The sequence below is a fragment of the Malaclemys terrapin genome, chromosome 2, assembly GCF_027887155.1.
Source record: "Malaclemys terrapin pileata isolate rMalTer1 chromosome 2, rMalTer1.hap1, whole genome shotgun sequence".
Classification (NCBI taxonomy): domain Eukaryota; kingdom Metazoa; phylum Chordata; order Testudines; family Emydidae; genus Malaclemys; species Malaclemys terrapin.
Window position 1 is genome coordinate 10,403,824 of NC_071506.1, and position 27,052 is coordinate 10,430,875.

At 40.2% G+C, this 27,052-nt stretch overlaps 1 protein-coding gene across 3 annotated transcripts in view; it reads left to right on the forward strand.

Annotated features, from left to right (window-relative positions):
- Positions 1-27,052, forward strand: part of TRAPPC9 (trafficking protein particle complex subunit 9) — an 831,895-nt gene that overhangs the window by 103,601 nt on the left and 701,242 nt on the right. For all 3 annotated transcript variants that reach the window (XM_054018404.1, XM_054018403.1, XM_054018405.1), the window contains exon 12: positions 1,812-1,897. In XM_054018404.1, coding sequence (XP_053874379.1) covers positions 1,812-1,897 — 86 coding nt within the window. The remainder of the gene's footprint in view (positions 1-1,811; positions 1,898-27,052) is intronic.

The window sequence follows — 27,052 nt, forward strand, 5'->3', positions numbered from 1 at the left end:
GAATTCATTTTTAGTCTATGCTCTGTGTATGAGTAACGACCTCTTGATGTAATTGGAAAGTATCTACTTCATTTTGGGCACTAACAAAAAAAAATCACAAATTATGGTGTATAAATAATATTCTTCATTCAATCAGCAGTTTGTCTGATAGTTTTCATTTGCAGGTTTCATGCTTTTTAAGAGGTTATATTCTCACAGTGCATGTCCTTAATTCCTACTAGCATTAATTGGAGTTAAACATTTGCATTGAAAACCTCTCTTAAGCCTTCTGTAATACTACTAAGAAAATGTAATCAGACAGTAAATGGTTGTGAATGTGTAATTAAAGTACAGCCAATTTCAGCATGTGAATTAGTTTCATATTAAACAACAAGTCTTGATTTATGCAGTGAACTTACTAATATTGTCCTGGCAAGGGGGTGCTAAAAAGTATGTTAAAATATGGAGAAAGCCAGAGCACTGAAATATTTTAAAAGTTGCAACCAGAATCACTGTATTCCAACTACTACTATAGTGAGACCTTTGTGATGAGCATCTACCAATTAGTTGTAATGGTATTCCTCCACCTTTTCCCTTAATCCTCATGCTTGTTTATACTTCTAAAATTGAATGAATTTAGTTTGTAATGTTGGTATGTCTCCACTTTATGTCTCTGTACTTGGTATGGTATACTTAGCTCTGAGTCTTCCTTGCCACCCTCAAGAAAGAGCTCCCAAGTTACCTGCTCTTTCCTGAAGAGAATTAAAAGGGAGTGCATGAGGTCCTCAACTAATGGTTAATCTGGTCTCCTGTTAGTGATTGATTTATCAGTGTCACTGGTCCTCTTATTTTTTTTTTAAATAAAAGAAGCTGCCAAATCATATTCAGCTCATGTACATGAAAACTTGTGTTCCTGTTACTGCTACTCTTTCCTCATTCTTTCCCTATGTTGTGTTCAGTTCTTACCATCCTGTTGCATTCTGGTACTTGATTCCTTGAGGTGCTGAGCACTCTGGCCTAGATCCAGAAAGGCACTTACCCATGTAAGTAGTCACCACAGAAGTCAGTGGGACTTCTCAAGTGTTTAAAGTTAAGCATGTGCTTAAGTGCTTTTCTGGATTGTTGCCAGAGTACTTAGTACCTCATAGGATTAAGCTCTTTGGGGCACGAGCTGCCATTTATTTTGTTTGTACATTCCCCAGCTCATTAAGGTAACCAATTCACCTCTAGACTTTGCACTTCCAGTCTCCTAACACAGTGGTTCTCAACCAGGGGTAAATGTACCCCTGGAGGTACGCAGAGGTCTTCCGGGGGTACGTCAACTCATCTCGATATTTGCCTAGTTTTACAACAAGCTACATAAAAAGCACTAGCAAAGGCAATACAAACTAAAATTTCATATAGACAATGACATGTTTATGCTGCTCTATATACTATACACTGAAAGGTAAGTACAATATTTATATTCCAATTGATTTATTTTAGAATTATATTGTAAAAATGAGAAAATAAGCAATTTTTCAGTAATAGTGTGCTATGACACGTCTGTATTTTTATGTCTAATTTTGTAAGCAAATAGTTTTTAAGTGAGGTGAAATGTGGGGGTGCGCAAGACAAATCAGACTCTTGAAAGGGGTACAATAGTCTGGAAAGGTGCATACTTCAGCAGGAAATTGGGTTGTGGAAGTTATCTGGAAATTTGCATTTGACTGTACGGATAGCTCTGAGTACTAACATCTCCGTAGCAATATGTCAGCAGCAGTTAGCACTCCTGTTATGGTAAAACGGTGGTAGTCACTTTCAGTTTTAAGTGTGTAATTTATTTTTTACAGACTTCCAGTGGGTCCAAGGAGATGTATGTGAAGTTCAGCTGATGGTGTACAATCCTATGCCTTTTGAACTCAGAGTAGAAAACATGGTATGCATCTTTCCAAATTGTTCTTTTATCATTTTGTGATAATATTTTTTTCAATTCTGCACCGTTCAATTTTCCAGTATTGTGTTTTATGTAAAGCAAACAGTTAAAACTGTATTAAACCGATAGAGAAATTCTCAGTCATATAACATCATTGCCTCACTTAGCCCTTCTCACCTTCTGTACTAGACAACTGATACTAGAAATAAGGTGTACATTTTAAACAGTGAGTAATTAACCATTAGAACGATTTACCAAGAGTCGTGGTGGATTCTCCTTCACTGACCATTTTTAAATCAAGATTGGATTTCTTTTAAAAGATATGCTCTAGGAATTATTTTGGGGAAGTTCTTTGGCTTGTGCTTTACAGGAGGTTGAACTAGATGATCACAATGGTTTTAGAATCTATGAATTATTAGGACAGTGAAATGAAATTCTTTGCCATTCAGAGTGCATGGATGCTTTACAATTACCAATGTACAATAACCTGGACTGAATAAACCAGACCCTGAACTCATAGGCTAAGCATCATTTTAGCCCAGGGAATGATTGTCAGAATTATCAGGGCACATCCTCAGCTTGCTATGCTGCTGTGTACTCTACCTCTTCTCATCTCTGTCCTGGTTTCAAACTGACCTAAGAATTCCCCATCCACATGACCACAATGAACAAGGCTTCCTCAACTTTTGACACCCTCCCTAGCTTGATAAGAGATTAACCCCCGCCACACACATCTAAGGCACAAAGAGTGGGAGAAACGCAGGGGAAGAAGCCATAGATGGTGAAGAGGAGGAGGGACTATAGTAACTCCTCACTTAAAGTCCTAGTTATGTTGTTGAAAAATGCAACCTTAAGCGAATCCAGTTTCCCCATAAAAATTAATGTAAATAGGGGGTTTAGGTTTGAGGGAAATTTTTTCGCCAAAAGACATTATTTATATAATATACACACAGTATAAGTTTTAAATAATTGTAAACAGTTTAATACTGTATTCACCAATGATTGATTGTGGAGCTTGGTTGAGGCAGGGGCATAGCGGGGTCGGGGTGCAGGGGCTTCCCCCCTTTGTCTGCTGGGCGTTTCAGCGGGGGAGTGGAGTCGGGGTGCAGGGGCTTGCCCCATTCTGCCTGCCTGGCGCTCCAGCCTGGGAGCGGGGTCGGGGCGCAGGAGCTTGCCCTGTTCTGCCCGCTTGCCTGGTGCTCCCCGGCAGGAACACTGGACTCGGGGAACCAAACAGCATTATAAGGGAACATTGCAGGACTTTAAAGGAGTATGTTCTCTAATAGATCAGCGACCTAATAACTGCGATGATGTTAAATGAGGAGTTACCGTATTTAAAAATTTCATCCGAGGATCTCAAGGACTCCACTTGACAAACCGATATTATCTAGATTGTGAGCAATTTGGAGTACACAATGTCCTTTTGTAGTTGTGTTCAGTGCCTAGCCCAATGATATGTGATTGAGGCCCCAGGCACTACTGCAATACATAATAATAATAATAATAATAATTAATATTATAAACCACAGTACATATAATCAATTAACAAAGCCTAATTTTGAAATAACTTAAGGTTGGGTAAGTGTCCCATCCCCCATCAGAAACTCTTACAAGCAAGAAAATGCAAAGTTCTGGGATATTCGTTTCTTTCATTTTCCAAATTACAAAAAGAAAAAAATTAGGTTGAAAAATGTTGTTGACATTGAAGTAACCCTGCTTTGCCCTTGCTTGTTACATCTTTTCTGTATATTTTCATTAATTGTTTTTCTTGTTGTTTGTTTTTACCTATCCAAAAGCCTAAAGTCAGCTTTGTAGACTTGCATAAGTTTTGTCTTTATCTTGTCTCCATGCGTTTGCATTGCTCATGTGCCATTCACGCAGAAGGAGAGTTATTGTCTATGCATGATATGAAAAGTAATTGCTGTGCTTGCTCAGAAGCTAATGATTTTTATAGCTTTCGCCCACATAATACCAAAAGGCAGATTTATCCATGGTGTTCTGATTTATTTTGTTGTTACATATTTACCTCCACCAAACTTTTTAACCCGAGAAACATCAAGTTATTAAATGCTGAGGAGCTGTGATTTTTAATATAAACTTCAACTGCTAGCTCCAGTCTCCCACAGGACTTGTATTACTAGTTGTATCATTGTAATGCTGTATTTCTTTTCTAACTTTTGTTTTTTTCTGATCATTACAGTCATCTAGTATTTCACTATGTCCACTGAAGTGGCTAGTAAGATGATGATATACACAACCATATGACATGGCATAGCATAATTATTAAAACATCTTTCCAGCCACTAGAGGTCACATTTTTTAATATAAGTCATACTGATAGCTGGCCATGCTAGCTGCTTTAACAGGATTCTATCTACACACACAAACATAAAAGGGAAGATGAGAGTCCAAATTACGTTGACTCCGTTTTTTTTTTATTTAATTCTATTTCATAAAATGATTGTATATCTTTAGGAACCCTTTCAACTAAAAACCTGGTTTACAGTCTATATAATTAATGTGCAACTTGTTCATGACATGACAAAATCTTTGGATCTGATTACTTGTTAATAGAACTGTTTAATCAGGGTAAACATACTTGCACAGATAGTTGTGAACTATGAATGTATGTTTACTTGTATAGATGCTTCTAATCAGTACTTACGTACTATGCACACACTAATTGTAATAATGTTTGTGCTACTGTAGATACGGTTATTAGTGTCTGTAGCCTTTTATTTTATTTAAAGTAAATTTTGTAATATGGTATTATACTACTGTGGGTTCAGCTCTGGTGGCTACAATTTCAAACTTAACAGAGTGAAAGTCACGTTCATTGCTTACTTTAGATTTAGAGTCTTTAGGAACACATAAAGGTCAAGGATAGTGACCACACATGTTCACAAGTACAAGGTCTATCTGTTTTACAAGTTTTATTAAAGTTACAATCAGTTATGATTATCCAAGCATAAAGAAATTCTATACAGACCTATGCACAAGTTACAAATATAGTTATACTCACATCCTTAACAATAGTGTTCGGGTTAGATGGGTCTCTCTTGGATTGATCATAAATAGAGGGATGGTTTTTCCTGGAGTTTAGGAAGCTCAATTTTCCCACTCTGGGCACCTTCTTTTATAATGTAGTTCTGACTATACCTCATTAGCATTTCTGCACATAGTTCACTTTGCGGTTAGGGCATGTGTTAGAAAAATGTGATTACCCAGGTATCTTGTAAGCAAAAAATTATGTTTCCTATTAATTTTTCACAATATCACTCATTGGTACATCTTTCCCCATAATCTTAGGGCATTGGGTTATTCTTTGGTCGCTTACTTGCATCAGCATTTCTTATCTCCAAGGCCTAAAATAGCTAAGCTAAAACCTTACAGGCCTCAGCCTGTAGGCCTTGCATTTCAGCCCTACTTACTTAGCTATCTAATGCATAATTATCCTTTCTAACTATGATCAATTTTATAGTTCTATAATCCTACAATTTAACTCTATTTAACATATGATTATATTTGACATATGTTAATCATAACTACAAAATAAATGAGCAATAAACTAACATCGGCTACACATCATAAAAAATCATTATTTGTGGAAATCCTTTTGGGTTTCATTTTTATTGTCATCCCTGAGGAAAGCAGACATTCAAATCACACAAGTTCATGACTTCAGTTATTTTTAATTCTGTAGTCAGTGTTCTAAAAATATATATAGTGCTTTATTGAGGGATACTGTTGTGAATTTCTGTAGTCTTATCAGTACAAAATAAATTTTGATTCAGTTGCTCAAATGTGCTCTGGTATTGTACGTGCATTTTTGTGATCCAAAAGTTTGCATATTATGACAAGAATCAAATATACATTTGTCTTGCTATTTGATAAACTAAAAGTTTATGGTTTAATATAAATTTTATGCTTTTCAGTTTATTAATATATGTATTTGGGTGGTAATCTACAGTTCACCTGACTCCTTCCCATCCATCTTAGTCTGATTTGACACCTGATTCTCCTTCTCATAACAATCATTCTCTCACCTTCATCCTGGCCAACTGCTGTATTGATGTGTTGTCTAGTGCTTAGCCTCCCTCCTTGTTTGACCTTAAACTCTGAATCAACACTTCCACTTATTAAAAGGGCCACTCATTCAACCTTGTTTTCACTAAATGCTACTCATTCTCTGACGTTTCATTTGCCTTTCCCTTTTTCTGACAATCACTTTATCTCTTCAGTATTACCCACCTGTTCCCCTTCTGTTAGCCTTCAATCCCATCAGTGTGCATGATTTCTCTTCTCCTTTCCCACCCACTCCTGTGCCGTCGTCACATATTCTTTTAAATCCTTCTGTTCCTCGTTTCCTAACAGCCTAGAACTTGGGATCCTGCCGGGCTTTGTCTTTCACCTGGTCTTCTTGCTCCTACATCCTTTCCCTTATCCCTGCCACCTTTAATCTGATAATACATAAATGTGCCTCCACTCCTGACCTGATTCCACCCATCCAATCTTGCATCTTTGTCTGTTTCTCTAACATATCCTCAAGGATGTTTTTGCTTTCAGCTTAATATGTCTGAAAGCCTAGAAGCTAGACAAATTCAAAATAGAAATAAGGCATGGGTTTTTAACAGGGAGGGTAATTAAACACTGGGACTACATACCTAGGAATATAGTGGAGTCTCAATTACTTAAGACTGCATATATTTGTAAAAGAGATGCCATAGCTCAAACAGAAGCTATATGGGCTTGATACAGAAATTAACGGGTAAGGTTCTATGGCTTGTGTTATTCAGGAGTCAGACCTGGTGGTCATAATGGTTCTTCTCTGTTAAGAAATCTATGAATCTATGAAATTTGAACTGCTTAGAAATCCCAAGACCTCTTTGCTTCCCACCTTCTCTGTTCCTGCTGATAACAATGCTATCTTCTGTCACTCAGCCACACAATTTGGGTTCCTCTTCTCTTTCCCCACACTTCCAGGTCATGTCTAAATCTTGTTCTGGAAAACCTCTAAGATCTGGCCTTTTCCTTGACTCCACATAGTGTAAATTTTAATTCCGTGAGAGGTTTTTAAACGTTGTGTCAGCAGGAAAGTGAATTGCAATGCTTGTCACTAGAATGCAGAGGTGGATTAGGTCAAACAAGTTTACACTGTGAGCCAGAAGTCAGGGGAAATCATAGGCTTGATAGGAGAAGGTGCTGTCAGAACACTTATCGGATACCTAGGGCCTATCATAGAAAGACAAGTACTTAGAAAAGATAGCATGGACAAACAAACAGAAACCGAAACAGGAACAAACTAAAAGAAGCAAACCAGCCTTCATGATATCCACTCAGATTATGTTGAGGAGTAAAACATTTTTTCATTAACCTGGGTATTGGGGCCAACTTTAGGAATGAGTGCTGTAAAAAACACAGCACGAGATTTTCCAAGGGGAAAAACATCTCCCAACTACCACCTCCCTTCCCCCCACAGCCGTGTTTTCAAGTAAATGGTATTGACACTGATTCAGACTTCTTTGTCAATATTAATCTAAAGATTTCTAAGCACTAGAGGGCAATGTCGGACAAATATTGTTGAGTTCTACTAATGGCAAGTAGCAAAATATCAGACTTGACATTTATACATGCTAGATATGTCGTATTGTGATGCTTATCTGTGTTGATTTAGATGTAAAGTTAAGCATCTTGGCTTCAGCCTTAGCTTTGGAACTCTTATGCACAGTAAGGTTTATTTTAGTTGTTTTCTCTTTCGCTGAGAAATCTTTTACTCTTTTCCTATTGTCTTTGTACTTAAACACTACAAAGTTTTACCAGATAATGGCACATAATGGTGGCAGTGCCTGATGTATGATGATACACTTGAAGCTGCTTATCTCTTACACTGTGACAGTCTCTTCCTAATGTTTATTTTGCTTCTCCCTTTGGAACGAATGGTAATTCTGTAGAAAGGTTCTTAGATTCAGACAGTATTTAAGAATTAAGAGTCTTAGAATGAGGCTGCACTGCCACTGCATTATAAGAGAAATATGTTGCAATGATTGCTAGTTTGATATTTATCAACACACTGTAATTTTGGATACCATGTGAAAAATTGAGATGGAGACAATGGTGGGTGACGTAATATCTTTTATTGGACTGATTTCTGTTGGTGAAAGAGAAAAAAGCTTTAGAGCTTGCACAGAGCTCTTTGGGTCATTTTGAGATCAGCTTTCTTTAAAAAAACAAACAAACAACAAAACAAACAAAAACCAAAAAACTAACCTCTTTCCTGTACTGCTTTATAGTTAAATAGTCTGTTATTCCTCTTACGTGAAATAATTTAGTATTCCCATTTAATTTTAGCAATTTTTCACCTATCACATTTTATTTAAGTGGTTATTAGGGCTGTCAAGCGTTTAAAAAAATTAATCATGTTGTTAAACAATAATAGAATGCCATGTATTTAAATATTTTTGGATGTTTTCTACATTTTCAAATATATTGATTTTCATTTACAACAAAGTGTACAGAGCTCACTTTATATTTTTGATGATAAAGATTTGCACTATTAAAAAAAAAAAGAGTATTTTCCAATTCACCTAATACCGGTACTGTAGTGCAATCTCTTTATCATGAAAGTTGAACTTACAAATATAGAATTATGTCCAAAAAAATACTGCATTCAAAAATAAAACAATGTAAAACTTTAGAGCCTACAAGTCCAATCAGTCCTACTTCTTATTCAGCCATCGCTCAGACAAACAAGTTTGTTTACATTTGCAGAAGATAATGTTGCCTGCTTCTTGTTTACAATGTCACCTGAAAGTGAGAACTGGCATTTGCGTGGCACTGTTGTAGCCAGCGTCGGAAGATATTTACATGCTAGATGTGCTAAAGATTCATATTTCCCTTGATGCTTCAATGACCATTCCAGAGGACATGCGTCCATGCTGCTGATGGGTTCTGCTCGATAACGATCGAAAGCGGTGCGGACCGACGCATGTTCATTTTCATCATCTGAGTCAGATGCCATCAGCAGAAGGTTGATTTTCTTTTTTGGTGGTTCAGGTTCTGTAATTTCCACATCAGAGTGTTGCTCTTTTAATACTTCTGAAAGCATGCTCCACACTTCATCCCTCTCAAATTCTGATAGGCACTTCAGTGTCTTAAATCTTGGGTCAAGTGTTGTAGCTATCTTTAGAAATTTCACATTGGTATCTTCTTTGCATTTTGTCAAATTTGCAGTGAAAGTGTTTGTCAAGGCTGCTTCCCCACTCTGAACTTTAGGGTACAAATGTGGGGGCCTGCATGAAACTTCTAAGCTTAACTACCAGCTTTTAGATCTGGTCCACTGCCACCATTCCCAAAGTGCTAATTCCCTTCCCTGGGTAGCCTTGAGAGACTCTTCACCAATTCCCTGGTGAATACAGATCCAAACCCCTTGGATCTTAAAACAAGGAGAAATTAACCATCCCCCCTCCTTTCTCCCACCAACTCCTGGTGGATCAAGATCCAACCCCCTTGGATCTAAAAACAAGGAAAAATCAATCGGGTATTAAGAAAAAGGCTTTTAATTAAAGAAAAGAAAGGTAAAAGAAAACTCTCTGGGAGAGATTAGCATACCAGCTACTCTCACGGACAACAGATTCCAAACACAGAGGATGGTCCCCTGGGCAAACGCTTAGTCACACACACAGTCACACACACAGTCACACACACCCCAAAATACCCAATTTGACTATTCCTCTAATTGCACAAGACAGGTTACAAAGAAAGAAACATAAACCTATTTATTTCCTTCACTAATACTCCCTACTTAATAAGAGGCTGAATTCTGGAAAATCTTGCCCACTCCGGTCCAAAGTGAAACTCAACAGACAAAGGGAACTTTTCTCCTTCCCTTTGAACCATCTTGTCCTCCCATTGGTTCCTCTGGTCAGGTGTCAGCTAGGCTAGGTGAACTTCTTAACCCTTTACAGGTAAAAGAGGCATTAACCCTTAACTGTCTGTTTATGACAGTGTTCTTAAAACAAACAACATGTGCTGGGTCGTCGTCAGAGACTGTTATAACATGAAATATATGGCAGAATGTGGCTAAAACAGGGCAGGGGGCATACAATTCTCCCCCAAGGAGTTCAGTCACAAATTAAATTAACGCATTATTTTTTTAATGTGCATCATCAGCATGGAAGTATGTCCTCTGGAATGATGGTCAAAGCATGAGAGGCATATGAAGCTTTAGCGCATCTGGCACGTAAATACCTTGCACCGTCAGCTACAACAGTGCCATGCGAGCACCTATTCTCACTTTCACGTGACATTGTAATTAAGAAATGGGCAGCATTATCTCCCGTATATGTAAACAAACTTGTTTGTATTAGTGATCGGATGAACAAGAAGTAGGACTGAGTGGGCTTGTAGATGCTAAAGTTGTACATTGTTTTGTTTTTGAGTGCAGTTATATAACAAAAAACCCCTACATTTGTAAATGGCACTTTCATGATAGAGATTGTACTACAATACTTATATGAGGTTAATTGAAAAATACTATTTCTTTTGTTTATCATTTTTACAGTGCAAATATTTGTAATAAAAACGAAGTGAGTGCTGTACACTTTGTATTCTGTTGTAAATTAAATCAATATATTTGAAAATGTAGAAAAGCTTCTGAAAATATTTAATACATTTCAATTCATATTCTGTTTAACAGTGTGATTAATCGTGATTAAATTTTTGAGTTAATCATGTGAGTTAACTGTGATTTATCGACAGCCCAAGTAGTTATATCTTAGGGGTCATAATGAGTTCATTTTAAACTTTGCTTTGCTTTGCTTTTTGTTGTTTTTTACAAAGGTGGTTAAACTGGGAGTAGGATTCAAAACCCTTTGTAAACATAGGGACTGTGAAACTTTCAGGAATATAAAATGAGATGCACACATGCAGCGTTATCCATCACAATTTGTCCTTATAGTTAGCATTTAGAGACTGTAAGGATGACGATGGTATAGATGCCTTAAAGAGGCTGAAAATAAGTTAGCTTTTTGTTTTTAGGAGAATCTTCTGCAACACACCAACTGTATTTGGTCTTTTTTGAGGATCCACCATTATATACATACAGAGCATGTATATGTGGGCGCACACACATATATTACATACACATTACTATTATTTAAATCATAGAATATTAGGGTTGGAAGAGACTTCAGGAGGTCATTTAGTCCAATCCCCTGCTAAAAGCAGGACCAACACCAACTAAATCATTCCAGCCAGGGCTTTGTCAAGTCTCACCTTAAAAACCTCTAAGGACAGAGATTCCACCACCTCCCTAGGTAACCCATTCCAGTGCTTCACCACCCTCCTAGTGGAATAGTGTTTCCTAATATCGAAGATAAACCTCCCCCACTGCAACTTGAAACCATTGCTCCTTGTTCTGTCATCTACCACCACTGAGAACAGCCCAGTTCTATCCTCTTTGCAACCCCCCTTCAGGTAGTTGAAGGCCACTATCAAATCCTCCCTCACTCTTCTCTTCTGCAGACTAAATAACCCCAGTTCCCTCAGCCTCTCCTTGTGAGTCATGTGCCCCAGCCCCCTAATCATTTTCGTTGCCCTCCACTGGATTCCACATCCCTTCTATAGTGGGGGGACCAAAACTGGACACAGTACTCCAGATGAGGCCTCACCAGTACCAAATAGAGGGGAATAATTACGTCCCTTGATCTGCTGGCAATGCTCCTGCTAATGCAGCCCAATATGCCATTGGCCTTCTTGGCAACAAGGGCACACTGCTGACTCGTATCCAGCTTCTCGTCTACTGTAATCCCCAGGTCCTTTTCTGCAGAACTGCTGCTTAGCCAGTCAGTCCCCAGCCTGTAGAGGTGCATGGGATTCTTCCTTCCTAAGTGCAGGACTCTGCACTTGTCCTTGTTGAACCTCATATTTATTTTGGCCCAATCCTCCAATTTTTCTAGGTCACTCTGGACCCTATTCCTACCCTCCAGTGTATCTACCTCTCCCCCCAGCGTAGTGTCATCAGTGAACTTGCTTAACTCCAGCCCCTTGCTCCTTCACCTTGTTAGCCCTCCAGTCCTCTGTTCCTTCCTCCCCTAGTCTGAACTGTTGATAGTCTAGAGCAGGAGTCGGCAACCTTTCAGAAGTGGTGTGCCGAGACTTCATTCATTCACTCTAATTTAAGGTTTCGCGTGCCAGTAATGCATTTTAACGTTTTTAGAAGGTCACTTTCTATAAGTCGATAATATAGAACTAAACTATTGTATGTATAGTAAATAAGGTTTTTAAAATATTTAAGACGCTTCATTTAAAATTATTTTACAATGCAGAGCCCCCCAGACTGGTGGCCAGGACCCTGGCAGTGTGAGCGCCACTGAAAATCAGCTCGCGTGCTGCCTTCGGCACGCGTGCCATAGGTTGCTTACCCCTGTTCTAGAGAGCTCAGAAGGCAAACTCAGATGCCAATTTGGCAGTGCATAAAGTTGTAGAACCCTAATGCCAGATGTCTAACATGGTGATCAGAACTAGAAAAATTGTCATTCTTCGAGGTAGATGCAGCCATGTATTCTACTTAAGTATGTGTGTTCCTAGTGCTCTGGACCTGGAGAATTTTGCCTAGCAGTACCAGTAGAAGGGCGACGGTCAAGCCTCCTGGCCATAGCCCCTCCCCTAGCTGTATGAAGTGGCCCTGCCTTGACCCCCGTTTTTCTGACCGTTCCTTCTTATTGACTGTGGCTGTAGTCAGAGCTCTGTGTGGTTTTCACGTCAGAATCCTTCTATTTTTAGTGATTTTTCTAGGTGAATATAGTTAATTAGTACCCTTAATATAGTGTTAGTTAGATTTAATGTTAGGTAGCTGTGGTTTAACTATTTCCCAAGGTTTAAACCTTTCTGTCTTTTGGGGGGGGGGGGGAATTGATCCACAACCATCCCCACATGTGGTGCTTGCTATACCTAGGTGAAGTCCACATCAAGGAGTTGTTTGATTTGCAGATGGTTCACCAAACGGACTCAGCTGGCAAGGATCCTTGTCTGAAGCAGCACTTGCTTGACCAAGTCATCTGGCCTGCTTTGGCACAGAGGCCCTTATTAGATCAGAAGTCACCCTCGGGTTCTGAGAGTGCTGCCATATCACATGCGGGAACTGATGCATCTCTGAAGAGATGGAGGAGTCATTTCCCCCATCAAGTGTGCAGAGGGAAAAGGTTGCATAAGATAGACCAAGGCCACTCCAGGTCGCGTTGGGTCTCATCTTCCTTTTCCAGAAGGAGCGGTGGTTCAGCATGGGGTGAATGCCGGTGTGCAGGTTGGAGCAGGTCCTGTCATCTGCTCCTTGGTACTGTGCAAGGAGGTCAGAGACCTTGTACCATTGATTCCAGTTCCGTCTCTGTTGCTTCCAGTACTGACAAGGGTGATGCCAGCACCGGCTGTTTGTGCACCAGTGGAGTATCAGGTGGCAATGGACCTTTCTGTCCTGACCTTGCTCTTGATCCAGGACTTTGCAGGAGCTGCATATTTTATAGCTCCATTGGCTGGGTGGACTGCTGAATCTGCGAGTCTGTCAGCACTGTATCCCAATGTTTCCATTTTATAATCAGTGGAAATGGTGCTGTGTTCGGCGCAACAGACCTCCCCGGCACCAGGACTGTCTTTGTCACCCCTGTGACCGGTGCCACCCATGTTACCATGGTGGCACTTGCTACCCTCCAATTCGGCACTGTCTGTTGACTAGGTAGCACTGCTGATCTCCGGGTCGACACCACTTCCAGCACTGGAAACGATGGTGACTAAGTGACACTGGCACTGTTTCCACTGTTGGTGCCAGCTCCCTCGTCATTCTGGGTTACAGATGAGTCAGACCAGTTGCTCGCAGCCTCAGGATTGGCTCTGTATTGATATCTAAAGCTTGGGACTCTTTGTTGTCCAGGTCAGGATTTTCCTTCTCTTGCTCTCCATCTCCAAACCTGCATCAGGGGCTGTTCCTGGAGCACTATGGGTACCAGGATTGGTGCTCATCTCACAATTGGGACAGGTCCCAGCCCAGTGCCTACTGGCCGCCAATGCCCTATCCGTACCAGTGGCCTGCATGGAATCTGTGGACTGTTCAGTTGCGGAGGCCCCATTCATTGCTTCAATTGAAGGCAAGATCACTGACCAGAACTGTGGCAGTGGTCGTCGATCCGCCACAGACCAAGGCACCGGTGAGCCTTCCCCAGCGGAGCCTCCAGTATTGTCCTGTCGAGGCCCATCAGTCCTGGAGCAGGATCTGGCTCTGGCCCAGGCCCAGTTAACTGCTTCATCTTCATCCCTGGATAATTCTGCAGAGCCTAACTCTTCCTCACTTTTGATACAAGAGGATTTCAAGGTATACCAGAACTTTTTTTCCAGCATGTGGCCCCTTCCTTAGGTATTCAAGCGGAGTTCCTGTAAGAGATCACACAAGTTAGTGGGTATCTTGCAGCTGTCTGCCCCTGGGAGAGTCACCTTTCCTATTAATGATGCGCTCTTTGAGCCTGCTAAGGTCCTCTGGAGCACACCAGCTTCGATAACCACCAGCAGCAAAGCACATGGCGAAGTGCTATTTTGTTCTGGTGCAGGGATTTGAGGGTATGTAGTCCCATCTTCCCCTAGATTCCCTGGTCGTAAGTGTGGTGAACGATAGAGCCCGGTGGGGCATGTTTAAGTCCACTCCCAAGAATAAGGACTCTAAACAAATGGATCTGATGGGCAGGAAGATTTACACCTCTTCTTTGCAGATGCGGTTTGCTAACTGGCAGGCATTGCTGTCGAAGTATGACTTTGTGAGCTGGACAGCTATGTCTAAGTTTGCAGACCAGGTGTCCAAAGCCTCGAGAGAGGAATTTTAGGGATTTGTCACTGAAGGCTGCTTGGTGGCTAAGCCTTTGTTGCAGTCCATGCTGAACTTCATGGATACTTTGGCCAGAGTGATGGCCTTGGTGGTGACCATGAGAAGGGCTTCCTGGCTCCAGAATTCAGGCATTGCTCCCAATGTGCAGCAGGCCAAAGAGGATTTTCCCTTTGATGGCCAAGTGCTGTTTTTGGACAAGGTGGACGAGACTCTGCACTCCTTCAAGGATTCTAGGGCTACCCTATAGTCCTTTTGGGTGTACACACTGGCTGTGCAGAGGCGCCACTATGGTGGCCGTCGTCGTCATCATCTGTAGCACATGTTTGGTCAGCCTTTCCTTCCCCTGAGACAGCGGGACTGCACACTGCATCCCACACTCTGCTCCCTGCATCTCATGATGTGACTACTTTGTGGTTAAATGAGGAGGAAGAGGGGTGTTTGGCAACTGTTCAACAGATCCTACTCAACAGTAGAAAGCTCTATCAGAATGGCCTATGCAGCGAGATGGAAGCAGTCTTAGGTCTGGTTATTGGCCTGCAGACTGCAATTGATGCTGGCTTCCATCCAGGACATCTTGGAGTTACCTGCTGCACCTTCAGTCATTCAGACTGGTACTTAGCTCATTGAAAATGGATCTGGCAGCGATATCAGCTTTTCATCACTCCCATTCAGGGAAGATCAGTCTTCTCCAATACCATGGTAGCAAGATTCTTTAAAGGGCTGCTTCTCTCCATCTTCAGTCTGAGAACTCGTTCTTCTGTGGGACCTTAACGCGCTACTAGAGGCTTTAATGGGGTCTCTGTTCAAGCCCCTGGCATCTTGTCCTTTTCCAATTTTGTCTGAAGACTGCATTTCAGCTAGCAATAACCTCTGCAAGGAGAGTCAGAGACTTGCAGGCTCTGACAGTAGAGCCTCCTTACATACATGTCTCCAAAGACAGTGACTTTATGACCACACTCCCAGTTTTTGTCTTAAGTGCTTTTTCAGTTTCATTTGAATCAGGTAGTATATTTACCTGTATCCTTTCCTAAGCCACATTCATCTCTGGAAGAACAGTGTCTCCATCCATTAGATGTCAGACAATGTCTAGCCTCGTATTTTTCATGCTGTATCTTTCATGCTTTGCCTTGCTTGTTAGTCCTATGCAGATCATATGAGGGGTGGTCAAGTGGTCTCTTCAGAGATGACCTCTAAATAGATAACATCCTGTATCATGAGTGCATATGAAATAGCTTTGGCTCAGTGGTTGTGAACTCATTCTACGAGAGCGCAAGCAATGTCAACAGCAGTCCTCTTCTCAATATTGGACATTTGCCAGGCTATGTGGTCATTTATATATACATTTACAAACCATTATGCCATTATCACATCATTCAGGGCGGATGCAAGTTTTGTTAGGGTGGTCCTGCAGTCCTTGTCTAGTAGACTCCGAGTCCTGCCTCATGTGGTGGGTACTGCTTGTGAATCACCTAAGTGGAACACACGGCTGCATCTCTTCAAAGAAGAAGGAACAGTTGTTTACTGTTCTTTGAGGTGTGAAGCACATACATATTCCAGGATCCATCCTGTGTCACCTCTGCATTGGAGTGTAGTCTCTGGGTTTTCAGTGCAAAGGAACTGAGAGAGGCCAGGATGATGCAGCCTCATATAGCCTGGAGAGGGGGGCTATAACCATGAGGCATGAGCACTGCCCCCTGTGGATACTGGTAGGCAAAATTCTCTGTGCACCTAGGTGAAATATATGTCTGCATCACCTCTCGAAGAAGCACAGTTACAGTAAATAAGTTTTTCATTTACCGGATATACTTAAAACTTGAAGACTTCTACATAAGAGAAAACTTGAAAGAAAAGCAATGCTTATGTAAAAGGCAGTTTGTTTGTATTTCCTTTGCTGATTTTTGTAGAGTTTTTGGTTAAAAAAATTCTCTCATAATCCAGCTTCTCTTTCGAGCTGAGACTGTAATGAAGTTATAATTCTCTTTTATAAGATCAGTTTTTTCTTATGGAAATTGTGATCTGTCACATTCATAATTATGGTTTCCCTGCAGGGTCATGTAGTAGAAGCAGATGGTTTCTGAAGGGGACTAACTTTGTTCCATACACACTATCCACTCCATGCATCTGATGAAGTGGGTTTTAGCCCACAAAAGCTTATGCCCAAATAAATTCGTTAGTCTCTAAGGTGCCACAAGGACTCCTCGTTGCTTTTGCTATCTGGAAAGTGAGTTAAAATAGCAAAAAGGTGGTTGTTCTAAAGGAAACTTGAGTTTTAATTTCCCTAAAGCATTTGGAGTTGCTTAAGGAAATATTAAGGACTGCTTTATTCTCTTTGGAACAAAATGATCTATTTTGTTTGGATTTTATGTACTGCACTTCTTACCCAGGGAGGACCATTTCCTGTGAATTCCCCTTCCCAAGAACTTCCAACTACATGTATTATAATTGAACAATACTATGAAATTAAATAAGTAAGGGTATTAATGAAAATATCACCAGTGGACATGGGGAAAAATAAAATGTTTTGAAGCTCAGTGGAAAACAAATCTTAAAACAAACATTTTTGGAAGGATTATAAAGTCCCAAATTTAAGGATTGAGGTTTTTGGAACCAATTTTGTGAGTAAATTTACTTAATCTGAATGATGTGCTGACAATATTCAGCTAAGTAGTAAAGAGGAATGGATGCTCCCTCAGGCATGATCCTTCTAGAACATGTCTATGGCAAAAATATAGAAGAGTGGATGTAATAAGAATTTTTTTCAATGGCTGCCCTTGGAGCTGCTGTGGAAGGATGTTAGAAGACTGACTGGTAGGAAGGAACTGCCTTTTCCTAGCTTTGGAAGCCTTGCAGGAGGAAGATTGGAGAATCTTGACCTGTGTCAGGTCACTGGGACTAATTTACACAAGATGACAACCAAGACATCTGCTAGACTGGATAAAATTGAGGGATGGGGAAGATAAATTGACTTCATTTCAAAATGTATAGCAGTTAAAGAACAGATAACTGTGGTCCAAATTAGGTTGAACCAAGTTTTATGTTGTGCCTGAGGAGATTTTGGGCAGATAGAATAATTGGGCTGTGGAAAGTAAGCTTTGAAAAATAAGGCTCCTAAAATCAATGCCAGAAATAGAGCTGTATGGAGAGCTTTCCACCACCCAAACCCCCGAGAACACATGGAGATCTGTCAGAGCTTTATTGACCAGATAGCAATCAATAAGATTATCAGAGAAGAGTTTCCACAGAATACCTGTGGAATTGCAAAGCACCAGATGCTGAAGTACAAAACAGAGCTGCTGTGGTTGAGTGCCGCAACATCACAAGACATGGAGCCACAGAGATCCATTTAGCAGCTGAGACACATTCTGCTATTCTGGAGTTAGCTTCTCGGGCTAAGTCTATATTGTATCTGGGAATGAGCCTGGGTCCATAGATTTGTGGTAGTGGGGCTTGTGGTAGGGTGCTAAAAACAGCTGTTTAGATATTGTGGCTCAGGCTGGAGCTCATGCTCGAGCACAACCCCTACCTACTTGAGAATCCGAGCACCAGCCTGAGTTGCATGTCTACACCGCTATTTTTAGTGGGCTACTGTGAGCTGTGCCACTTCAAGCCTGTGGACCGGTACTGGGTTATTTGCTCTCAGATGCAGTGTAGATATACCCTGGAGGAACTGAACCACCCAATACCCAAAGGAGCTCTGAAAGTGTCTGGTAAGTGGAGAGTGAGAACAGTAAGCTATGTGAAAAGTTAATCTTTCCTTAACTGAGAAAATTTGCCAAGTACTGAAGACCCACAAGCTTAGTATGAGCAGAGTGGAGTTTATTCAGGTTTTCAGATAAGTCTGAATAATTTTTAAAATGTTTCAAAATTAGGGACTGTTACTAGACTGGGGTAGTGCATGTCACATTTCAGCTACAGTGATTTTTTACAGGAGAATTACAAAATCCTTTAAAAGCAAAACATAAAAGTAATAAATGCTGAGAGATTTATAACTAGCTACAGCATTAGCAGATTCCATAATACCAGAAGTTGCATTGAGTAAAAATTATTAGTTTCAGTTTTATTTTACCAGACTACGCTATTTTAACAATTCGACTATATTTGCCCGTTTTAAATTTAAATTACACTTTAGGTCATGACAGACTTTTCCATTATTTGTCACTATGCAGATTTTATTTTTTTTATGTGGTCTTTATGTGGTCTTCATGCATAAAAGTGATTTATATTTGGAAATTTACTACAATAGATAATCATTGCAAGCATGTTGTGACTATTATAAACAATGTATTCTAACTAGGCATAATTAACCTATGCTACTACAGTTTAATATTCATCAGAATTTCCATGGAAACTTGTTGCATATTGATTCAATCTAAGGTGAAATTTTAATTGAACTTAATTATAGGATTTTTTTTGTCCTAACTCTCCCATGTGCTCCCCCATAACATAAGAACATAAGAACTGGGTCAGACCAAAGGTCCATCTAGCCCAGTATCCTGTCTACCAACAGTGGCTAATGCCAGGTGCCCCAGAGGGAGTGAACCTAACAGGTAATGATCAAGTGATCTCTCTCCTGCCTTCCATCTCCACCCTCTGACTGAGTCTAGGGACACTATTCCTAGGGACTCCCTGGCAAAGTTTTTAATATTTTAAGTAGTCTGTTAATTTATGCTTATATGGATTTGATTTATATATTTTGTAGGCATTCAGCTTTTAGAATATATCTAAACATTGTTTTTCAGTTTTCATATTTTTTATATATATGTGTAACTGGCTATTTTTTGTTTTGTTTTATAGTTATGTAACTATCGTTAGACTATAGTTATATATTTATATAACTAAAACAAAACAAAAACTCTGTTACTAATATAGGAAAGAGTGGATCTCAGTTGAGATTCATTACAAATTCAGAAATAGTACAGTATACTTCCATTTATCTGAAACTCTATTATTTGAACATTCACATTAGCTGCAGAGGGCATGTATCTCATGCTGGAAGACAAGAAAGGGATTTGGATAATTCAGAGATTCAGATAAAAAAGCAGGGACCCCTGGCCAGGACTGTGAGGCGTGAGAGGATGACAAGCCCCCCGCTGTGGGGGAGGCCTCCTGTTGCTGAATGGCTCCTTTGGCAGCGCAGGGAGTCCTCTGCAGCCCTGCCATCATGGGAATGAGTGAACAGGGCCATGGCAGTGGAGCTACAGAGGGCTCCCTGTGCTGGCAGGGATGGGTTTCAGCACCCCTGCGCCAGCGGAGAGAACCCTCTGCAGCTCCGGTCATAGGAGCAAGTGAGTGGGGCAGAGCAGAGACGCAGACCAAGACTTGGAGGAGGAGCCCTGGCAACAGGGGAGGCCATCCCACTGATGAATGGCTCCTTCCCTCTCCATTATCTGAACTCCCAGTTTTGTGAAAATAATCAGTTGTATATTGTATTAATTTTTTTAATGGAATGTGAAATATATTTGACAGCAAATGAGTACACAGTTATCTACAAGTACAACTGATGTAGTTTTAACTTTGGCAGGACCGTTGCACATTTAGAAATGTTATCTTAAACTTGCCCCGTCTGAGGTCATGTCTACGCTACAAACTGTGCTCAATGGAAGTTAATTTGATGTACAGCTGCCCAAATTTGTATATTGCTGAAAGGCATGTGTGCTTGGCTGCTTTTGTTGTTGCTGCATCCACTCACCAGGAATGCTTGCGTTGCTGCAAAGTGTGGTGCACCACGAGTAGGTGTCTGTGTGCCACACATCACTGTCCAGCTCAGTGCCTTTTGGGAAACTTTTGCAATGTGTCATGGGACAAAAATGATTCTCACGGGGATCTCTGGGAGCTAGGGTCAAGTCCCCAGCTTGGAACTTTCTCAGAATGCCATGTATATATCATTTTTGTGCCTTTTTTTAAATCTCTCAAACCCATATGACACTTCTTGGTGTCTGGCATCTCTGACAAGGCTACTTTTCTGTAGTTGTGCAAGCATTGGGGGCTCATCGGGGACACTTCCACAATGTCAATGTGGGCTGGTCAGAGCAGCTTATGTATGTAAACACAATGCTCTGCATAGCCCCTCCATCCCCACCGAACTCAACAGGGGAATGAAAAGCAGATGCCAACTTTACTTCTGTTTGTTGTACCTGTACCTTTTCTCGTATGAGTAAACAATGACGAATTGTTACTTTTGTCTCGTGAACTTGGGAATGGACAGGGTGCAATCTTTAAATTTAAATATTGTAAGGAAAAATGCATGTACACACTTACCTGAGTTCACTTCCCCTTTATCAGGCGCATCTGCGTTCACCTGGTGGGACTGACTAGACTCTGGCAGAATCTCAAATGGGTCCTGGCTTGCGGTATGGCTGGAGTCCCCTGACATGTCGTCTTGCTCCTCCTTCTCACTTTCACAGTGGGGGTCTCTGCCTCGGTCTGTGCCAAGTATGGCATGCTGTTCATTGTAAAAGTGGTAGGTCTGCAGGGCAGCACCAGATCTGTGGTGGGCCTTGTGGTTCCCTGGTGAATTTCACTTTCACACAGCACTCCTGCTGATCCCTGTCGTACCCTTTATCCTGCATCCCCTGCACAATATTCTTGTAGTTGTCCATGTTTCTATGACTGGTCTGTAGCTGTGCTTGGACAGCGTCGTCTTTGCACAGGCCCTGGAGATCCAGTACTACTTGTCTACTGCAGGTAGGAGCGCATCTAGTAGATGGAGCCAGTGTGGTTGGTTGGACAGTTGCACACAGATAGACTATGCTGCTAGGTGTGCTTGCCAAGGTGTGCAATTACGAAAGGGGCATTTCAAAAACATGTGAGGTAGTAGTATAAAATTCTGACCAGAGTGGTTACTGTCTCAGGGAATGGGGCATTGTGGGACAGCTGCTAGAGGACTGTTAGGATCCCCATAGGTCATGTGGTCTCTACACTCGAACTGTGTTGACCTCAGTAGGTTGACTATGACTCTACAGTGTTCTGGGAGGTGGTTTTATTGTGTCACTATAACGGTGCGCTTGTGTCAGCTGGAGACAAATTTTCGTGTAAACACATGCTCACACAGGTTCATCCTAACTTTATAGTGTAGCCCAGACCCCAAGTTAGTAATGACAGTTTATCTACTGTGATATCAAGCATTCTCCAGGGGCTTTATCTGGCAGGAAGACATGAATGATTATATATTACAATTGATAACATGGGCATCCTCTAGTTAACTAAGAAACTTCTTCCTTTCAGCTTCAGTGCATCAGAGGTAGTCTCAATATTTATTTTTCTGTAAAACAAGATAATTTCTTGCAAGGTGTAAAACTTCAGTCTGGGAGTGAGAGACCCAAGGACCCCTTGATGCCAGCTGGCAGAAAGCATAGGGGGTGCATAAGGTTATATAGGGATCCCCTCAATTTGCAAACTGCATAATAGTTCACCAAAGGGTGACGTGAAGTTTCTGCCCAAAGCCAGTGCTCTACATGTTATAATCATTATGAAATATATGTATGCATAATATTTAAGGAGTTATGTATCTATAAGTATGTATGTATCTATATGAAAAATTATGCTCTTAAGGTCTTGGAGTTAAGGCAGGTCACAGGAGGTGACATACCTCGAAAATGTTTTATAGGCAGATAACTGTCACCTCTCTCCCTGGGTGGCCATTTGTGTCTTGCATGCCTCATGCTACATGCCTATTCGCATATTAAGCCAGCTGCGAATTGAGAGATCGAATGCTGTATTTATCTTTAGAAAGCTCACATTGGTATCTTCTTTGCGTTTTGTGAAATCTGTAGTGAAAGTGTTCTTAAAATTAACAATATGTGCTGGGTCGTCGTCAGAGACTGCTATAACATGAAATATATGGCAGAATGTGGGTAAAACAGAGCAGGGGACATACAATTCCCCCCCCCCCAGGAGTTCAGTCATGAATTTAATTAACGCATTATGTTTTTAATGAGCAACATCAGCATGGAAACATGTACTCTGGAATGGTGGCCGAAGCATGAAGGGGCATATGAATGTTTAGCATATCTGGCATGTAAATACCTTGCAGTGCTGGCTACAAAAGTGCCATGCAAATGTCTGTTCTCACTTTCTGGTGACATTGTAAATAAGAGGAGGGCAGCATTATCTCCTGTAAATGTAAATAAACTTGTTTGTCTTAGCAATTGGCTGAACAAGAAGTAGGACGGAGTGGACTTGTAGCCTCTGAAGTTTTACATTGTTTTGTTTTTGAGTGCAGTTATGTAACAAAAAAAAAATCTACATTTGTAAGTTGCACTTTCAGGACAAAAAGATTGCACTACAGTACTTGTATGAGATGAATTGAAAACTACTATTTCTTCTGTTTATCATTTTTACAGTGTAAATATTTGTAATCGAAATATACACTTTGATTTCAGTTACAGCACAGAATACAAGATATATATGAAAATGTAGAAACATTCAAAATATTTCAATTGATAGTCTCTTGTTTAACAGTGCGATTAAAACTGTGATTAATTGTGATTAATTTTTTTGAGTTAATCGCGTGAGTTAACTGGGATTAATCGATAGACCTAATAAATTTTACTCTAACAAAATCCTGAGCATGACACGGACAAAAAGAGTATTTTGCATACTTGCAAAAAGAGTATTTGCATTCCTGTACAAGACTTTTCCTTCTGATCAGCCTTTTGTAACCAGTGTCTTAACTGGCTGGTAATAGTCACAGAAAGTCGCAGGTCACATCTTATGCACCTGTGCTCATCCATAGATAACATGCCAATCAGTACCCTGTCCAGAGAAACAGACCCACTCATAACTGGACAGCTGCTGGAAAGGATTCATAGCCACAAGTTCTTCAAAATGAAGAGCCTTTGATCCCAGTGCAGAGAATTGCTCACCCAGAGGTCAAAACAGATATGGCTATGGCTATATTTTTACAATAATGGTTAATATTTGCAAAGATCTGAAACTTCATTGCATCAGTCATTTCTTGAGGTGTCATCAGTAGTCATTTATCCCCATTGTTTGGGATTGCTGGTGCCATGCATCAGCTTCATCTCCTTAGTGGGTTTCTCAAAATACACCTGCTGAAATTCCTTCAGAGGACATAGAATCGTGTGTTTGATGCAATGTAAAATTAGGTATCATTCTCAGATCACATCCGAATGCCTCTTTTGGGGCAGGAAAGTACAAACAACATGCTGAAAACCAACCCAATTTTCACTATAGATCCTTGCATACTCAAGTGCCAAATGTAATGTCAATGACAAATTAGAGAAATCTCAGGCTGGCTTTCTAATCTCAAATTTTGGAATTAGTTCCCACACCCATACAAGAACCACACTGCTTTTGTCATGAGGAAAAGATGATTCTTATATCCACTAACCCTTTCTGTTTGAGTCAAGTTCCTCTTTCTACAATTTGTAGGAAATAGTTCTACCATGGTTTTGTTTGAAGCTTTTTGTGGGATAAATGGGTATTTCTAGAGCTCCAAAGACAGATTCCAAGCAAATGGAGTACATATATTTGGTATATCTTCATCATTTTATCAAAAATGCCAAGACCTTAAGCCCTCAAAGTTGTTGTAGGCAAGAAGTGAAAATCCTGCACTAGTTGGCATGATAGTAATATCTGGGAAACTGCAATGGCATCCTTTGGTAGGAAGATGTTACTGGGTGGTAGGTTCCCTGTTACTGCTTAGTTTATAAAGCTCTTGCTTTATATGGAGGAACATCCATTCCTGCCTATGTTTCTACTATAATAAACTCTGCTTATCCCTCCCTCTCCCTCTCTCTCACATATACTGGTGCGATTCACTGCTCATTCCATTTAGTAATGAATGAGAAGAGAAGCTGTGCAACAGAATGAGAAACTTCTTACCTGATGATGTTCCTTCTGTTAGCAGCTTCTCTCAGAATTCAACCCAACCCGGTAGTCTGTTAAATGACCAGAATATAAATTGAATTTTGTGTGTCAAGGGATACTGAGACATATATTGTCTTAGGTTAATTTAATACATCACATCAAGTACTCTTAATGGGTAATAATTGGTTGCTGGAGTATTTCTACAGCTATGGAAGAACTCTTCTGGTGGCCTGAGCTGGAGGACAGAGCTTAGCCCCGTAGCCTCCAGCAACATTGGACCACCGCCAAATTCCATGGGTCAGCTCTCTGACTTGTAAAATGAAATCACCAAAAAGCTTGGTAGAAAGTTATAAATTAATGGAAAGAGTTAGCTAACTAAACAAAACAACTTCTGTGCTTGTAATCGAGATAATTGCAATATAAGTATGCAATAGAAGTAACTCTAGGAGAGTTATTTGTATGTTTCTACCTCTCCAAGACTTCTGTTGCCCCCTCTGGAGGAGAGCAGAAAGGAGAAAAAGTCAGCTTTAAAACAACCCTCTCCTCATTCCAGTCCCTTCTAAAAACCCATATATTCTGTTTCCTGGGAATGAGTTGATTTTATACAAGGACTGATTTTTTTTTAAAGTTTTCTTTAATGGAGTCATCAATAATGGGTGCATCATAAATTGAATAACAGTGATCTGATTACTGGAAACCTTGTGCTTCCACGTTGCATTAAATCTAAAATTAGATTTGTATCAGTTTAGGACAGGGATTATATATTTTGTTTGTCCTTTTTTAAAAGTACCAAATATACTCTGTTACTTACACATAGTAGCTGAGAATGAAGTGAGCAAGAGTCTACAATGAGATAAAAATATAAAATGTTACTTTTAAGTACTTACCTACATAAATATACCCAATAGAATAGTAGCTCTTAGGTTTGCAGCTAGAAATTGTATTGGAAAGTGAGAATTGTAAAATTTGGGTATTCTGACCTGGACAATGAAAATGTGACACCTTCAGGAGCTAGTGTGGCATAAGATATTCTTCTTGCCTGTAACATTAATTTGTGTATTATATCTGAGTCGAAACCTGCATATCAAATTAGAAGAAAAAGGGGTAAGCTGTAACTCTCATGCAGTATTGACTATCTTAGGTACTTATATGACCCCCCCCTCACTGTAGTATCTGAGTGCCTCATAATCTTTAATGTATTTATTCTTGGAATTCTTGCTAAACCCTGGTAGGTAGACAAGTACTATTATCTCCATTTTACAGATGGGGAACAGAGGCACAGAGAAGCCAAATGACTTGCTCAAGTTCACAGGAAGTTTGTTGGCAAAGCACAACACTGCTTATGAGCCACTAACTTTAAGTCAAGTCCCCAGCTAGTATTCAATACAATGGTGTAGAGGTTTTCCTTTAGAGGATAACTTTAACAGGAGTAAGAATATCTCTGATGAAAGTATGTGACATTCCCTCTGCGCACAGCCTACAAAGAAGTGATTCCTAAATTGAGAAATTTAAAATATTTTAATCCTGATGACCTGAGACCCTAGTCAGAAGAGAGGAGTAGAGGATCTAAAAATATTGGAGGATTGAGAAATAAACCAGATTATTTGGCAAAGAGCTGCCTATTCAGAAACCTTAGAGGATGGACAGAAGTGTTTCCATGAGTTATGATTAGTTTTAAGTTTTCCCGTCTCTTTCCTTCTTCCTTCTTCCTTCTTTCTTTGTAACAAAGGTTCTCTGTGAGTGGGCCTTCAGGGGACCATAGCTCTGAAGAATAGGACTCACGTGGACAGGAAAATTTGCTATATCTGGTTTCAGTCACCATTAGCAGGTGGCGTAAGCCACGTGACACTGTTTTCTACTTCTGATGTGCTCAGTGTTTTAGCAACTGGAGGAGAGTTTTGGAAGTGCTTGTATTTCTTACTTTTTTTTTTTTTTGGTAACTGACACGGAGCGTTGAAAATAATCTATTCAAAAAAGACTCATTAGAGTCAATGCAATGAATTTGTGAGATCTGAGGTAAAGCAAATGCAAGTGTTCTGTTGTTGTACAGATAATGCAGCTGTGCCCCAGACTTCACGTTCAAGCTGTTCAGACTTTGAGAATAGTGGAACAAGGAATTTTCAAAACACGAAGTTTATAGAAAAAGAGCAGTGGGGGTTGCTGTGAATTTATTGAAAGTTTTGACAAGATTGGTATTTACGTTAATTCCTGTTCCTTGTCTTAACTTTTTATATTAAGTTCAGTCTCTTACCTCTCTACTGGCCCTGTGGAACTGATTTCAATGCTACCGAGGTTTAATTTAATTTTATTTATTGTATAATTAATGATGTTAGGATGCCTAGTGCCTTGAATAGTCATCATTATTATTTTAAATGTAAATAAATGAAATAGTTTAGTCATTTATAGATGTACCTGTATTCCACAAAAATGTGGAGCTATCACTTCTAATATGTTAAAATATT